Source organism: Spermophilus citellus (genome assembly GCF_964194105.1).
Source record: "Spermophilus citellus genome assembly, chromosome: 10".
NCBI lineage: Eukaryota > Metazoa > Chordata > Mammalia > Rodentia > Sciuridae > Spermophilus > Spermophilus citellus.
Genome location: NC_138197.1, coordinates 99146396 through 99163915, shown reverse-complemented (window position 1 = coordinate 99163915; position 17520 = coordinate 99146396). Strand labels below are relative to the sequence as shown.

Sequence of the window (17520 nt, the reverse complement as noted above, 5' to 3'; positions counted from 1 at the left end):
CTCTCTTTTCCTTTATTCTGAACCTAAGGCATCTGGTTTGGCCTCAGAAGATAGAATGTGAAAACAACAGCACTTGCTACATCTGACCCAAATAGGCAACCCCTATTCAAGACATGGCTATGGAAAGAGAAGATGGTGCACCTCATAGCTGCTAACCAAAGAGAGACCCTACCAGTACTTAATACAGTTAATAGCCTTTACCTAATACAGTCCCCCAGGTGCTGACCAATCACCTCACCAAGGCAGTGAATAAGCAGGTGAACAGAGGCTATTGTGTGAGGAAGGATAGGAAATTTTTAGTCCCAAAGCATCACTTTCATTTTTAACCTTTGAATTCAGTGCTTCTCTTTTTGTTTTTAATTATAATTAATGCCATCCTATTGGTGACTTGGTTGTTAGATGCATCCTGGCAGAATACAATGGAAGGAGACTCTATAGCAAGGCTGATTTCATTTCTTGAATAGACTAGTGGTATCAAAGTATGTGTGCTGAGGTTTCCTCTTCGGTGCTGAAAGCAAGGGTTGCGTATAACACTGGACAGCCAAAGGCATTAGCCACTGCATTAGCATAGTTTAAAATGGTAATGAAATAATGAAGCTAATTGCCTAAAAGAAAGTCTTTTCATGCCCATTATGATTAAAAATTGAAGAGTCCATTTGTCTTCTTCATGGTTTTATGTGGCTCAGTTATCACAGAACCAAGCGGGAATGTTTCCTCTCCAAGTTCTTGGTCCATTCCTGGAAGAAATGTTAGTAGCGTCCGTGGAGAACTAAAAAAATAAATAAATAAATAAATAAATAAATATTAATAAAAAAGAAATGTTAGTAGCCATGTTGATTTTACCAGTGATATCATCAGACATCTCCTTAATGGCTGAATCCTCTCTTTAAGTCATTCAACCTAATAGAGATAGCCTTTGCTTATTTATATCTCTTAGTATTTTTTTCTGTCCAATGAAAGGCATGTTTCATTAAAAGGGATGATTAAAGAGAGAAGTACAGAAAGAAGTTACTCTGGAATTTTATCTTTCTTGGATTTTTTTCTGAATTGATTTGAGTTTTGACGGGCCCACTCTAGTAGAAATGATTTGTAAACAGTGTGTGGCATTTAATTTAACTTAATTTTATTTTGCAAACATTGAATTTCATATCCTAAACTCTTTAGTTTGTAGGAAATCTAATACTGGGATTTTGCACATGTTTTCCACAGTTACAAAACATGAAAATACACATGAAAGATAAATTGGCAGCTATAGCTTGAATAAAATTTACAGGAGCTGCCATTTTTTTCAAAATATGATAAGAAACTCAAAACAAAAATTAGATACTTTTGAGAATATCACTTCCTATAGATGAAATAATTTTCTAGTTGATCTGAAATAATTGATACAAAACATACTAAAATAAGTTTTTGGCAATTCAAGCTGTATTTCTATTTTATTCTAGTCATATCAAGTATACTATGCATATTCACATCAGAGTGCTTGATTCTGAAGACATAGACTTCATTCCGATGAATGCAATTAAATTTAAAGCCATAAATGACTCACAAATTCATTTTAGATACCTCCCCTGGCCTAAAATCTGCTTTCAGAAAGCCTGCAGTGTTTTTATTAAATTATGTTAAATATATCATGGAATAGTATTGTGAATGTGGTCCAACTGCTCAGGTGCCATATAATTATAAAATAATATGAGAGTTATAATCTTTATTTTTAATATTGAAAAGTGATTAACTTTAAAGTTTGATAACACACTGAATAATTTTTTTATTCAACTTATGTAATCCATTTAAAAATTACAGATAGATACAGATGCCAATCTTAATTCTTATGTTTCTGTTATGTTAAAAGAAACCATTCTTACTTATTTTGTAATAAAACCATACATATAATAAGCCATAATGAACTTTATAATGTGCTAAGATTTGGACCATATCATTTTCTCATGTGACCTTTGTTTCTCCTTGTTTCTTTTGTTAATTCTGAATATATATGGTTTTCTACATTTTTTCCGTCTTGAGATGATTTGGACTAATATCATTTTCATGTTTTCACAAAGTTGCTGAAAGGTTTGTTTGTATTTCCAATTCATTGATATAAAAGGGCTTATCTGATCCTAAGTGTAATTTTATTGACATTTTAGTTAACAGTCTATCAATAAAATCTCTGGAGCACCCTATATTCAAAAGAGATGCTCCCATCCATTAAAGCATATCTGTTGCTTTGCACATTCATAAAATTTGAGAGGTAGGGGTTAATGTTATTTTTAATATGTTAAATACTTGCTTAAATATATGAAAATCTTCATGTTTCAAAATCCTTACTTTCAGTTTCAAAAACTATGATTAAATTTCTGAATGCCTTCATCTCTTAAAAAATCCTTCTTGCTTTCCCACCTGTCTTTGGTTTTTGGTTTGGTTTGGATTGGCATGGTACTGGGGATTGAACCTAAAGGCATTTTACAACTGACCCACATCCCTAGCCCTTTGATTGTTTATTTTGAGAAAGGGTCTCACTAAGTTGCTAGGGTCGCACTAAGTTGCCAAGGCTGGCCTTGAACTTGCAATCCTCCTGCCTCAGCCTCCCAAGTTGCTGAGATTACAGGCATGTAACCACTGCACCCAGAAGCTTTCCCATCCCTTAAAAAATATTTTCTGCTTTATTAAAAATCAAGCAGGTGAATTATAATTTATATACTGAAATATTTCCCCATTTTAGTGTACTGTTCTAAGAGATTGCATAGTCATGTACAGGGATAAAACCAGCACCATTATCAAGATATAGAACACTTCTGACACACTGCAAACTTTTGTCATGCTATCTTCACCTTTAAATTATGGTGGAGATAGATTTGATCCGCTTTTAGTCCCTATAGTTTCACCCTTCCCAGAGTGTCATATAAATGAAGTCATCATAGAATCTGGCTTCTTTCACTCAGCAACACGCGTTTGAGATTTGTTCATTTTGTTGTATGCATGAGCTGTCTGTTCCTTTTTATTGCCAAGTACGATTCCATTCACATACCTGCCTTCATTAACATATTTGTCCACAACTGAAGGATATTTGGATTGTTTCTAGTTTGAACAAATTATGAATAAAGTTTCTGTTTGCATCTTGTTTTGTATGAATATAACTTTTGTATTTATCTCAGATGAATAGCTTCAAGTAGAGGAATGGATCTTATAGAAAATGTACATTTTTCTCCATAGAAAATTGTTTTTCTGATTTCTCAAGTAGCTGTACTACTTCATATTTTTACCAGCAATGTATGAGAGTTTCATTTGTTCAAAATTCTCACCTACACTAGATATTATCAGTAGGTTTTTTAAAAAATACCTATACAGTCTAATAAGTGTGTAGGTGAATCTGATTGTAGTTACAATTTGAATTTTTCCTGTGACTATCTTCCTATATTTGCCACCCACGTCTTCCTCGATGATGTACCTATTCAAATACTTTATCCAGTTTGTCATATGATTCCTTTCTGATTATTAACTTCTATGAGTTCTTCATAGATTCTGGATATGAAATTTTTATCAGGCATTTTGCAAACATTTTCTCCTACTCAACTTATTTTCTCATTTTCTTAACACTGTTTTCAAAGAGTAAGTTTCTGCTTTTCTTTTAAACTATGATTTTTGTCTCTCCTCAGATTCTAAGTCCCTTATATTAACAAATTTGCACTAATTTCTAATGGACATACTTATAACTTCCAGAGTTGGAGGGAGTAGAAGAAAAGAAACTAAAGATAGCGTAGTTCTGTATAAAATTTACTTGAAAAATATAGCAATCAGGAACTCTTTTGGCTGTGCAAGTAGCAGAAAATCCAATTGCACTGGCTTCAGCAAACAGGACTACTTTTCTTCATTACAAGTGGAGAGACAGGCAACTATTTGCACAGATACAGGAACCCCAGGTAATCAGAACTGATGAATATGCACTTCCATGGCCTTTCCCTGGAAGTTGGAGGTTGCAACCATAGCTGATTATATATATACGCTCAGGACCAGAAGTAGAAGATGAAGGCTTCTCACCTAATTCCAATTGAATGCTCATCGGACAGAACTGGGACATGTGACCAGTGAGAGAACATGTGACCAACTAAAAGGAGGGGACTGAAAATGGGGATTTTGTGAGGGGAATCTACCTAGTGTCTACCTCTCGTAGAAAATTTTAAATAACATCAAAGTACAGTGGGCAATAAAAGTATTCTACAAAAGTAGAAGATAGAACATTCAAAATCTAGTTTCAAAATTAAAAAAAAAATTAAACTTGTTTCCTGCTGAGCAACCTTCTAAAGGCATCATTCCGGTGACATCTCAGCTGTGCATGAAATAGAAATAAACAGAAATAACAGCTATTATAACTATTACAATAGAGCATAAAAAGAATCAAGGTTACATTTCATGAGGCCATGTGCCTTACTCTTTTTGACTCCCTCTTTATAGATGACATTTTACATAATAGAAAACTTAGGTTATGCAGATGATAGGTTGTTGGAAGTTTGATAGAAAGGGGATCCAGGATGAGACACTCATGATATGGTTTTGACATCCCTTCCCTGTCTCTCTGTTCCAATTAGGATTTTCAAGATCAGGAACTATACACTGGAAAATTCATTTTGTGATATTGTCTGGCTTTTGTATAAATGACACTTCAAAAACAGAAATCATCTCATACAAGAATGTTAGTTGTTTAGCTCAACTCTATCTAAATGGGAATGCTGTTGCAAACTTGGTAAATAAATTGAAGTCAAAGTGGAGATTTGACCTCATTTATACTTGCTCGTCACTCAGTGATAAAATTTTCATCCAAAAAAAAAAAAAAGGTAGTTCATTTGCTTCTTAGTATAAAGAAAAGCAAAATGTAAGTCACCTAAATATTTTCAAATAACCTTTCCACAGTGAAAATTAATGTTCTTTAGAAGTTTTAGAAACAGATTTTTTTTCTTTCATAATTTAGACCGATGCCTAACACATGGACTAGAATAATTCTAAAATGAGTGTTGGCTGAACAATTGAATAAATAAACTCTCTGAATCAACTCACTAAAATTCCATTGCCCTCACTTTTATCTTTGTAAAATTTCACTGGCTTTCAATAAATTCTAAATACAGAAAATGTGATTGAATTTGTGAAATTTATCCAAGGTTGGGAAATTACTGCTGCTGAAATGTGAGGTAAAGACACTGTACTAGAGTTTCTGTCAATGGCTAAACAAGTACTAGGAATTAAACCTATCCTGTCCAGTGAATATGCTGAGAAATGCTGTGGGTGACATTTATCATACATCTGGGACCCAAAGGATTCAGGAGATGCCAAGCTCCACTTCCCCTGAGGCTCATACAACCATTTCCTCTTTTTCCTTGAAGAACTTTATCAGGGTATCTGATAAAATATTTTAGCTTTCCATAACAATTTTCTTCACAGTCTTACAAATACTTTTATAACTGTCCTTTAAAAGTAAGATAGTCAAGGATCCATGTTGTCTCTTAGACAACAGGAGCTCATAAGGTGACACAGCTAAAGGAAACAGAATTAACATCTTCAGGTTTTTGGCAAAGCAGACAACTGAGGAATCCCCGATTGAGCAGGTCCCATAATAACCATCTCATTATTAATGGCTCTTAAATTTTGCAGTAATCTCCATTTACCAGATTTCTTTTTGATGACAAAAATGGGAGTATTATGGGGAGATAATAATATTGGGTTTATTTCACTTAACTTTGGCATCTTATACTTAAGGGAGATTAAAGTATTATTTCACTTTCATCTGAAGTGATGAATTTGTTAGTTTCAGAATGGTGACCTTGTATACTTGCAGCCACCACTTGTTTAACATTTACCACTATACATATACATATGTTACTTGATAAATTTTATATACTTTATTACATATGATAAAACTTCATAGGTAATTTTATTCAAAATACAAAGAAATGTTTGTTACATTTGCATATCTTCACACATGCTACCAAAATACTAGTGATCTGTTGCTGTCTTCACATAAGAGTATGTGAATGATAAGCTGTTAGAAGTAAAAGAGCTCATAGATATAAAATTCTTAGCATTACATTTAGTCCAAGTCCTCATTAAATGCACATGAAAATCATGATAATTTACTCCAACAATGATTGAACATTTACAAGAATCCTTAGTGTTATGCAAGTGTGTTTTTGTGGCTTACTAATTGTTGCATATTAGAAGAGAAGGTAAAGCTTGATTCCTTTGATCAGGATTTCTCAACTTGATCACTATAGACAGGTAGGCACATTGTTCCTTGCTCTAGGGGGCTTCCCTGTGCACTGTAGAATGCAGCATCCCTGGGCTATCACATACTAGACAGCCATAGCACTATCTTCCTCCCCATTTGTGACAAACAAAAATGTCTCCAGACATTGCTGCATGTCTCCTGGAGGACAAAATTGCTCTTAATTGAAAACTATAGTCTTTGATCAATTCTTTGTAAACAGTGTTCATGGAATACTGGCCTAGTGAAATTCTCCACTAAAAACTCCCAGAGTCAGATGAGATGAGAAGCATTTAAAAACAATTTAACAGCAATAATAATAATAACGTTATTTTTTGGTTAGCTTATTACATGTGACAAATTGTTCTGTTCTTATTAAATCCTTATAAAAGACTGAGTTATTATTGTAAGGCACATTTTTCATATGAGCAAATGGAGCCTCAGAGAAATCAAGGGCTTAAACTGACCACCATCATAAAATTAGAAAGTGGCACACCAGAGTTTGTTTCCGAGCCACCTCCAGAGAGTGTGCAGTTATCACTATTGTCCCCTGCATATCCAGCTTAATTGAACATTCAAATTGGGATGTTAATAATAATTATTCTTAATTTGTGATATTTATTAGGTATTTATCTCAAGCACTTACAAAATTACCTTTTGTCTTAATCAGTTGATGACAACCTCCTAATTATTTGCTAAATGGTTGTCCTCATAAACATCTTTGGATGCAAGCAACGTAGTCACTTTCCCTGAAAAAATTAATCAAAATAACCTCAGATAAATTCAGATGGCCAGTAACTGAGGAGGGAGAAACTCACTTTGCTTTAGGAAAGCAGAGAACATTTAACAGGGAGATAATATTTGAATTGGGCCTTTAATCATCCTGTTAAAGTTGGATGACTAAGTGTCTGCCAGGTGGAATGGCATTTTAATCAGAGTAAACAGGATATACAAAGGACAACTGTAACGGTTTGATATGCTTGGGGAATGGTGGGAGCCAAGGACAGGAAGTAGGAAAATAAGAATAGAGGGAAGGTTGGGGTCTTAATTGTTATTTCTGCCTGATCCCCACAGGCATTTGACTCTGTCTCTTTAACTCTTAACAGCAGCAGAAGGTTGAGAGCACAGTAGTGACATGGCCAGGTAGATACTTAACAATGTAGCTAAAGTGGATGGTGTTTGGTAGTAGGAGCCCCCATGAACACTAAGGCAGCACTTTCAACAAGAGATAGTGAGGTAGGGTAGAGCAAGGGGTTGGGTATGAGGGAGGTTATTAAAATGAAGGATAGGGAAAATCCTCCTCTAACTGGGCTTTTAGAAGAAATAAGTAGAATTTATTTGTTTCCTTTATATTAATCTTATTTTAAGTGCTTAACTCAAAAGCTAATTCAAAATTTGATTAATTCATCCATATATCAATCATGTATTGAGTATCTAGGGCCAAGCTAGTTCTATGAGATAAAATAATGCACTTTCAAGGAACTAATGGAAATGACTTGGTAGCTATTCTGGCAGGAGAATTTTCGGTAACCTACTATAGATTCCACAGATGATCTTCTGGAAGCAGTTCTCATCCCATTTGGATTTGCCATAGAAATTGAAAATTCAAATTGTTTGGTTCAGAGCTACAGGAATTGTATTCCTCCCTTTTTGGTCCAGACCATTGTCTGCATTTCTGTCTAACTATGTCACCTAGGAATGATGAGTCAGCATTTGTGGAGATTCAACCAGATGTTGAATCTCCATAAATGAATGTTGAAATGTTGAGAAGACAGTGGCCCTAGATACCCATACATGATTGTTATATGGATGAATTAATCAAATTTTTAATTCACTTTTAAGCATTTAAAATAAGATTAATATAAAGGAAAAATACCCCTTCAAGCCTTCAATAACAATTTTCCTATTTCATTCCTTACTGCAATAGCAAATGGATCATGCCCCAAACTACTCTAGCATAATACCAAATGGACTTTTACCTCTATGTGTTATACAATAGATTTTTATGACTTTATTATTTAAATTCAAAATTATCATACAATCCTACATATTTTACCATGTTATTTTTTTCCCAAATGTCTTCCTCAAACTATACCTTTAAATAATTTTCCATACTTCAGTTTATTTAAAATGAAGCATTTTATTTTACCACTGATATAGATTTTATAATCCCACCCCTCTATGTTTAGAAGGAATGTTTCAATAATGTTTAGAAATTATGTTTCAATAATTTTTATAGTTGTGACTAAAGCCATAAGCAGTAGTCTTATCCTACTAAGTTAATAGTCTTTATCCACTTTTCACTTGGGCAGATAGAAGGTCAGTACAGTAAAATAAGATCTCATAGTTCCCTAACTGTACTTTAAAGATCAAACTTGGGTCTGCAAACACAGAAAAAACTGTGTGATTTCTATGACATCCTTCTTTTTTATTATTTTATTTTATTTTTTAGTTTTCGGTGGACACAACATCTTTATTTTATTTTTATGTGGTGTTGAGGATCGAACCTGGTGCCCTGGGCATGCCAGGCAAGTGCGCTACCGCTTGAGCCACATCCCCAGCCCTATGACATCCTTCTTTATACATATTTTATCACCTTTCTATTTCAGCTGAATTTTCACATGAACTATAGCTGATATGTTGCCCCATGTTGCTAGTTCTAAGGATCTCTTACTTACCTGTGTTCTGGAATACCATTGTTATCTCTGTGCTTAAAAGACTAATTGATGGCCTTACCTGCTTATATAAAAAAAAATAGAATTGACAGGGCAGATTAAATTATAAATATTCAAAGTTATGATTGTATATCATTAATAGTAACATATCTTCCAACACATTGTGGCTTGGGCCAAGAAACAGACACTGCTACCTTAGCCTTGTGGAATATCACTTTAGAAAACTATTCACAGGGCTGGGATTGTGGCTCAGTGGCAGAGTGCTTGCCTTGCACATATGAGGCACTGGGTTTGATCCTCAGCACCACATAAAAAAAATAAACAAAACGAAGGTATTATGTCTGTCTACATTTAAAAAATTTTTTTTTAGAAAAGAAAACTACTCACAAAATATTTCAAGATCCAAGAAATAATGATGTACATAACCTTTGTCACTAATTTTAGAGCTAGAGCTATATGCAATGGTAAAAATCTTTACTCACAATGGTTTTTTTTTTTAAACCAAATATAAACGTTTTTACTTTGATAAACATGGACAAATTCAAAACTTCTAAATAAATGTCATTGCCTTTCCTGCCTGGACACCTTCCCCACTGCAAAATAGGAGATACATTTGGTCCAAATCATCAGGATAATTGATTTAGACCTGTTTCATTTGTGATAGGGAACTTCAGTCCTAGAATAAAAATCTAATGTTCTATCTGCTATGAAAGAATTAATAGTCTTATTACTTCTTACACGCTCTTTTTTTTTATGTGAACATTTTAGGTATATCAATACATGCATGAAACGATAACTGTTAATGGCTGTCCCGAATTCCGTGCAAGGGCCACAGCAAAGGTAAGGCTTGAGTAACTTTAAAAATATACTTGACCACAGTGATCTAGTAATTGACTGTGCGCGTGTGTGTTTCAGGTATTCTCGTGTGTACACTGTAAGAGAATTTAGACATCAGTGGCAGCCCAGAGTCTAGAACCAGTACTACTTCCCAGGTAAAAATCCTAATGGAAAATTGAACGTTTCTGCTGCTTCTGTAGCTTAAGAAAGGAGAATGATTTCATTAAACTCACTGAATGTCCATTTGGCACAAGCAAATCTCCTGGCTCATTGTATAAAATACTACATGGTTTTCTAACACATTCCTCTGCTCCAAAAGAACCTATATACTACTCAGTATATGAAGATTCCTTTGCTCAGGTCTAAAGAGAAAAAGAAGTTAAGTATGACAGTAACTCACCTGCACCCAATGATGCATAATCTTCTTTGTATTCAGCTGAGCAGTGGGTAACTTGCTGAAAGAATGTGGCATTTACCTAAAGGGAAGACCTGTCACATTTTGTGGTAGTGACCACTGTGCACTTTAAAAACCCCAAATCCAGACGTTACAGAGACCCTCATAATGAAAATGCTATAGCCACACGATCATGAAATTTTCTGGAATCTCTACCATTAGGAAACAGTTTTAATCTAAAATCACTGATGCAATTCACATTTCACAAATACAGAAATGTTATAAGAGAACATGACTTGCTTTTTAAAGACCTTTCTCTAATAATGTATGAGCACTAAGAACCAGTGAAAATAATCAGAATTTTCCATTTAATTCTTTTTTTTTGTTACATCACCTGTTTTTTTGGTTTCTCTTCCAATTTTTTAGTTTTCATTTTGTAACTGAACACTGTAGATTTGTACTTTTTTTTTTCCTAACCCAGGCTAAAAAAGGGTATTATTACCATTACATCATGCTTTGCTTGTACTGAAGTGGAACACGCACAGAAAAATGATCCCTACATGGTTTAATTAAGGGGAAAGTGAATTATGTAGTGTTTTACCATTCTCATTTCTTATTCATGTAGAACAGCAGGAGAGCAGCATAATGTTGCAATAGCACAATATTTTCTGGTTGTTTCTGGGCTGTCTGCATTGCATCCATGTCAGCCATTAAAACCTATGCATGACAACAAGGTTTGCATGAGCAAATGCATGTAGCTAAAAACAAGCCATTATTTCCATATCATTCACTATCTTTCACTAAATGCAGGCAGTAGCATAATGCTAAATTGATGTGATAATGCTGTGTGTGGAAAAAGAATGTACAGTAGTTGGGAATCAATATTTTCACAGGGTTGAGTAAATCACTTTATAGTAAGTATCTAATCAACTGTGGTTAAGTCAGGCTAATGGAAGTGGAAAAAAAGAAGCAGGCAGAGAATCTTTTCCTGATTGAAACTACTCAAATGCTGTTATTTTATTCCTATGTGGGGTGGGAACTAATGGTAAGTTGTTTTCTGGAACTTCTTTAAGGAAATTAATGTATGAATTTTAAAATAAAATTTTGTTCATGTTAAATGACGTTTTGTACATCCAGGTAGAAAGCCATGAAACTACTCATTTTGCCTGTTACCATAGTAGTTGAAATATTAATGTAGGTGAAAAAAATCTTCTGCCAGATAAGTGATCTCCCATAATAATATGGAATATTGGTATGAATAATAATAATAATCTGAGTTCATTATTTAACTTTAATTTGTATTTTCTTTTAGATATGCTCAGTTAAAAAAAAAAAACTTTAAGTTTATTAAACCAGTGATCTGGCAATAGCAAATTACATATATATTCCCAAGAGTATACACGTGTAAATGCTCTTCAGATTATTGAATATTTATAAGCATTCATGTGCAAGCATCAGGGTAGACTGTGTGTCTTTTAAAAAAATGCAAGACATAATCTGTCATTAAGGTGCTCATAGTCAACATATGTACAAAATACTTATAATACTAGGTAGTATATGTACCAAAACTATTTGGAGCCCAGGAATAGGAGTATTTGCATAAGTGAGCTAGCTACCTTAAGTGATATAGTAGATAAGCTTTATAAGCTTGAAAACAGGTGGGTGGGGTTTGCCAAAGAAAGGAATCCTAGATGGCATCTAAATGAAGACAGGCCCCTCCCTTCTGGGTTTCTCTTTCACAGGAAAATGCCAAAAAAAAAAAAAAAAAAATTAAGAAGTTGCGTAAGTTGCCCCCTACAAAGCACATTAGCTTTCTTTCCCTCATTTTATTACCAAAAGACCATCTTTTCTTTCAGGCCACAGTTGCAGCATTTGCAGCTAGTGAAGGCCACTCCCACCCTCGGGTAGTCGAACTGCCAAAGACTGATGAAGGCCTTGGTTTTAACGTGATGGGAGGAAAGGAGCAAAATTCTCCCATTTATATCTCTCGCATCATTCCTGGAGGGGTGGCTGAAAGACACGGAGGCCTCAAAAGAGGAGACCAGCTGCTATCGGTGAATGGAGTGGTATGTTCATAAAATAATCAGAGATTTTTCTCCCTAAGTATGTTCTTTTCTTTTTTTTTTCTGCTATTGCTAAAGTCATTGTCGAAATCCTAGAACAGATCTTAATTTTGTATCCAACCAGCTTCCTGAGGATTGATGGACCTTAAACTTCATAAGAGTAGTAATTTTATATTTTTATGTTTCATCTTGTTCAAATATGATCAATATCAGCTAGTAGAAAAATCACCCCAAGAAATTATCCCAACTTATGGAATTTTTCCCCCAAAGTACTATTGTTGATTAATGTTTAGAATAACATAATAATTTCAAGGTACTTTTTATTTTAAGTTTCTGTAGCAAACGCACATATTTTAAAAACAAAGAGAGAGCTGGGCATGGTGGCTTATGCCTGAAATCCCAGCAACTTTGGAGGCAGAGGCAGGAGGATTGCAAGTTCAAGGCCAGCTTTGGCAACTTAGCAATGCCCTCAGTACCTTAGTAAGACCCTGTCTCAAAAGAAAAAATAAAAAGGACAGGTGATGTGGCTCAATTTTTAGAGCACCCCTGGGTTTGATCCCTGGTGCAAATAATAATAATAATAATAATAATAATAAATTAAAAATAAAACATCTTACTTTATACTGTATATGTGTTATTCAGTTTAAGAAGAATACTTTTTGTTACTGAGGATTGAACCCAGGGTGCTTTATCACTGAGCTACATCCACAACCCTTTATATTTTTTGTTTTGAGACAGGGTCTTGCTAAGTTGCTGAGGCTAGTAGTGAATTTGTGTTCCTCCTGCCTGCCTCAACCACCCAAATTGCTGGGAGTATAGCCATGACTGTACCCAGAAAGAGGAAACACAAGAAAAGGAAAATACACTCAATTTTTAAGCCATATGTATAATTGTAAAATAATGCATACGTAGTAGTATCCCTCTGCCATAAAGTTTGGCCACAGTATCTCTGCATTTTATAATACTTTTTCAATGGAATTAAATTAAATTAAATTCAAATATATGTTTTAAATTGAACATACAAATGTACATTTATTTCAAAGCTTCATATTCTTTGGATGCAGTTCTGCCACATGGCATCCAAATAACGAGTTGCTAAAGAAATAGCTTCATATGAATAATAGCTCTCTCTAACTTCCACTTATGTATAAATAACCTAAAAGCATAAATTTCAGAAATATAAATAAGAATATATTAATGTTTACTTATCCATTAGTCTAAGATCTTTCCTCTAAGAACTTAAGATTTGATATATAAGCTAGATGGTTAAGATTTAAGATTTAAGCTAGTTGGTTCTTTATAACCATATTTATTTATGCTTAGAATACAATATCCAATATAAAATGTATTTAGAATGCAATATTTTATTGGTAAGAATAGAGTAAAATTCTTCCATATTTATATCTTAAATTTTGCTATTTACTTTTAGCCTGCAAGTAGTTTCATACTACCAAAAAAATATTTAACTTGGTGGTTCTTTAATGAACATCAAAATTATCAATCCACAAACAGTTTATATCATTTCAGCATTCTAATTCTAAAATGCTTTGAGATAAGTTTTTATTATTATTATTATTATTATTATTATTATTATTGGTCTTGTGATAATATTACTTTTTCAAAGCATGTTCCAGTGACAATTTTAGAGCCAAAATTTCTGGTAGAGGGCTCTCAGATCTGGGCCATACAAGTGTGGCACACAGTAATCTATGCCTTGGGATATAAATTTATGACTTCTCTGAATATACTGGGTAGGCCAAAAGAAGGTATAGGTTTAAAAACGGTATGAAAAATAACAAAAATACTGAAATATAATAATTGTAATTGTACAAAGCAACAATAACTATATAGGATTGCAATTTAATAGGTAATTGACTTTGGGCTATCAAGGGAGCTGAAAAGCCTCTGTTCGACCCACACATTCACAGGGAATACAGCTATAAGCATTACACACTCATCCATTCCTTGCAGTGACCTTGTGGTGAACCTGGGAGGTGGCAGGGAAAATTGAAGCAATGGAATCAAACAGATGGGGTTCTAACCATTCCATATCCATATGATTATGGGTTAATCTCCTCTGAACCTGAGTTTCCCTATCTGGGAAAGAGAAATAGTAAATCATTTCAAGGGCACTGATAAAAATTACAGTGAGGCAAAATGTTCATTAAAAAGAGTCCTGTAATAGTATGGTCACACTCAACTCAGATAGGCAAAAGTGGCTACTGAAGAAATTGAGATGGGTGAGGCACAACAATCCCAATTATATCATTTTTGCTATTTATATTAAAAGAAAGACTTAAAGCAAATTCTTCTTCACATATAGGTAGATGTTAGCAAATATTTATTAGCAAGAAGGTAGTAATGGACTCTTACAACCTCTTCTATAAATTTGATGACATTCCACTCTGTCCATTCATAACCTTGGAGAAAAATATTCTCTTGAATCAGATAAGACAACATAACAGGTTCAGGAATTTTTAGTCATATATTCAGCCTCAGAGAACCAGAAATCCAATCAAACCAACAGTTGGAAATAGGATGGCTAATGACAGAACTTTGGTACCATCCCACTTATTCCTGCCCCTCTAATCCTTTGGTACAGGTTATAGGCATCCTTGAGATTTTTTCACTCTGTGCATGCAAAAGTGAAAAATATTTTTATACTACCATATATTTAAATCTATAGTTTTGCCAATTAACTTCTATTTATAACACATCATGCTGGTTAATCAGTCACTAAAAGAAAATCATTTGCTAAACATCATTTATTCATTGAAATAAGTATAACACTCTGTGGTGGACACAGCTAAAGTACTGCCTTTCTGATATAAGGCTGGCCGACCACCCTAGACTGATTTATTAAGCTCCTAAAATTTCAGCTTAGAATATTGCACCTCTGTATGACGATATAAGCTACATACTTTAAAATGTTTAAAAGTATGTTATATACATTTTAACAGCAGATGTTCATCAAAAAGTAGTTTTCTGTAAATGAGAAACTTCATGACCCAGAATTTATGCATAATCACACAAATAGTAATTAATGTGTAATAGTTAATTCAATTCTAGGAATCTGGGCTTTTAATAACAGTTAAAAGTCCAACAGTATTTTCAGGGTAAATATTCCAGGAAAGTAGCAGTATTGAGTGGAAAAAAAGATTATTCTACAATGAAATGAATGTTAGGCCTTGTAATAGAAAGGCAAAAAAAAAAAAAGCAAATGATTAAATAATTTTTATTTTTTCTTTGAAATAAGGTACCATTTGGGGAGATTAAGATTTTTTTTTCATGGCATTGTAAACATGCCCTTCTAAATTGAGAACAAATTTTGAAGGAAATGAAGCAAAGCTACTTCAGCATAAGTACTCTGGGGATAATTCCCAACTGTCCCACTTAAAAATAAAGAAATTAGTCCATGGACATTTAAACATCTGGAGAGACATCTTAAGTGGTATCCTGATCATTTTGTTTCTTTTTTATATCCTGACTGCATATAGAAAGGATATATCATGAATCTCCTGAAAAAATAGTAGCATGTTAACATAGAACTGTTAACATGGAGAGCTAGGTAATAAAGTAGGATGGAAAGGGGGAAAATAAATAAATAGAAATAAAGAAATGATACAGCAATTGAGCAATTGATTTTTTTCTTTGAGCTTCTTATGAGTCAAAACAGAAGGAAATTCAGACCAGCTCAGCTATCATTGGGAGAGAATTTTTTTTTTCCTATTCCTGGGCTCCAAGAGAAATTTCCCAGGGGATTTTTACAAATGAGACATTGAATCACCTAATACAATTTTACACACAAAAAAAGAGAGGCCTTTTTTGTATGGCTGCTTCTTATGTAATCCTCAGTGAAAACTTACAGCTGAATACTGAATAAAATTTAACATTAATAGGAGGTCAAAATGCTAGGGTTTGAATTTATAGCTTTCTAATGATCTCCTTTTCACCCTTTTATACTCAAGTGTTTTCTCAGCAATTTTTAGAAAAGTCTGAAGGACTAATTTGAAGGTTCCAGCCAATGTGGAGCCAGCAGGAACAGTAAATATATTTAGTGATAGAGTCAAGATATTAAAAATCTCAATTGAATGGTACAATAGGCCCAACTTATTAAGAATCTACATGAAGTCCTGCTCCTGTGCCCAGAAAACTAGCTGTATATGTGCAGAATCAGGGAGTAGTGGCTAGACATCAAAGCTTGAAAATAAAAATCCTGGGGCTCTCAACCAATTTCAAGAATAATATAAGGCAAGTTGGGGCAGAGGAGGCAAAAAAAATTAATGTGATTGTAGGGAATTTATACAATACTATATCTTATATAGAATATAAGAGATTGACCCAGTTCTTAAGTGTACTGTTTAGCTCCCACCCTACTGGATTCTAATCCAGTAAAACACAAGCACAGGTCAGCCTATTAAATGAGAACATGTTAAAGAAGGACTTGGTTTTGAGTGGCTTGAGTGGAAAAGAGTCTACTTAGGGAATGATGACTGTCTTGGGTTGTTCAGCATTGTGCAAGGCATTGAATCAAGACCAATGAGGGGAAGGTCACAGGAAATGCAAATTTCAATTCATTACAACAAAGAGCTTTTAAACAAGTCCTGGCTGTCTAAACAGAGAATGACTGAATTGTAAAGTGTTATGTGACCATCACAAAGTTTGAATCAGAGATTACGCTGCCTGACCTAGTATTTCAAATACATGTGCCACGTAGAGAGTTGGAACAGTTGACCTGAGGTACCTTCTGTAATTTTATGTCATTGAATGGAGTTTTGCTGAAGCTACTGTATATCTGACCCCATCACTACACACACACTACCTTACACTCTGAGGTAAGAGAGTAGGTTCCACCTACTGTCCTTGTGTCCTATTCATGAGACATTTTTCTTGAATGTCAACTACAATTTAGTTCTCTACAGTTTATTAACAGTGTTTACATGACATTCTCTCATTCCTTCCTCAAAACAATAAACAATCTTATGAAATTTATAAGGCCATAGTTCTCTCTCTCTCTCTCTCTCTCTCTCTCTCTCTCTATATATATATATATATATATATATATATATATATATATATATAATCTCCTCTCTTCTCCCACCACCCCCCCCACACACACACCCGATGGATACACTTCAATATATACACTGGCTGACATCTAAGTGCACACACATGAATTGAATTACAATTCTTATTATGATCATAGCTGATATTTACCAAATGCAAAAAAAAAAAAAAAAACCCTGTCCTTTAAAAACCAATCCCAGTAGAATCTGAATAAATTCTGTGGATTGTACCAAT

General features: G+C 34.0%; 1 protein-coding gene across 2 annotated transcripts in view; it reads left to right on the top strand.

Annotated features, from left to right (window-relative positions):
* LIN7A (lin-7 homolog A, crumbs cell polarity complex component) overlaps positions 1–17520 on the top strand; it is a 135790-nt gene that overhangs the window by 81881 nt on the left and 36389 nt on the right. Inside the window, exons 2-4 of one of the 2 annotated variants that reach the window (XM_081311557.1) lie at positions 9694–9765; positions 9841–9917; positions 12013–12222. In XM_081311557.1, coding sequence (XP_081167683.1) covers positions 12106–12222 — 117 coding nt within the window. In that variant the 5' untranslated portion in view covers positions 9694–9765; positions 9841–9917; positions 12013–12105. The remainder of the gene's footprint in view (positions 1–9693; positions 9766–9840; positions 9918–12012; positions 12223–17520) is intronic. The other variant, XM_081311556.1, reaches the window with a different exon arrangement.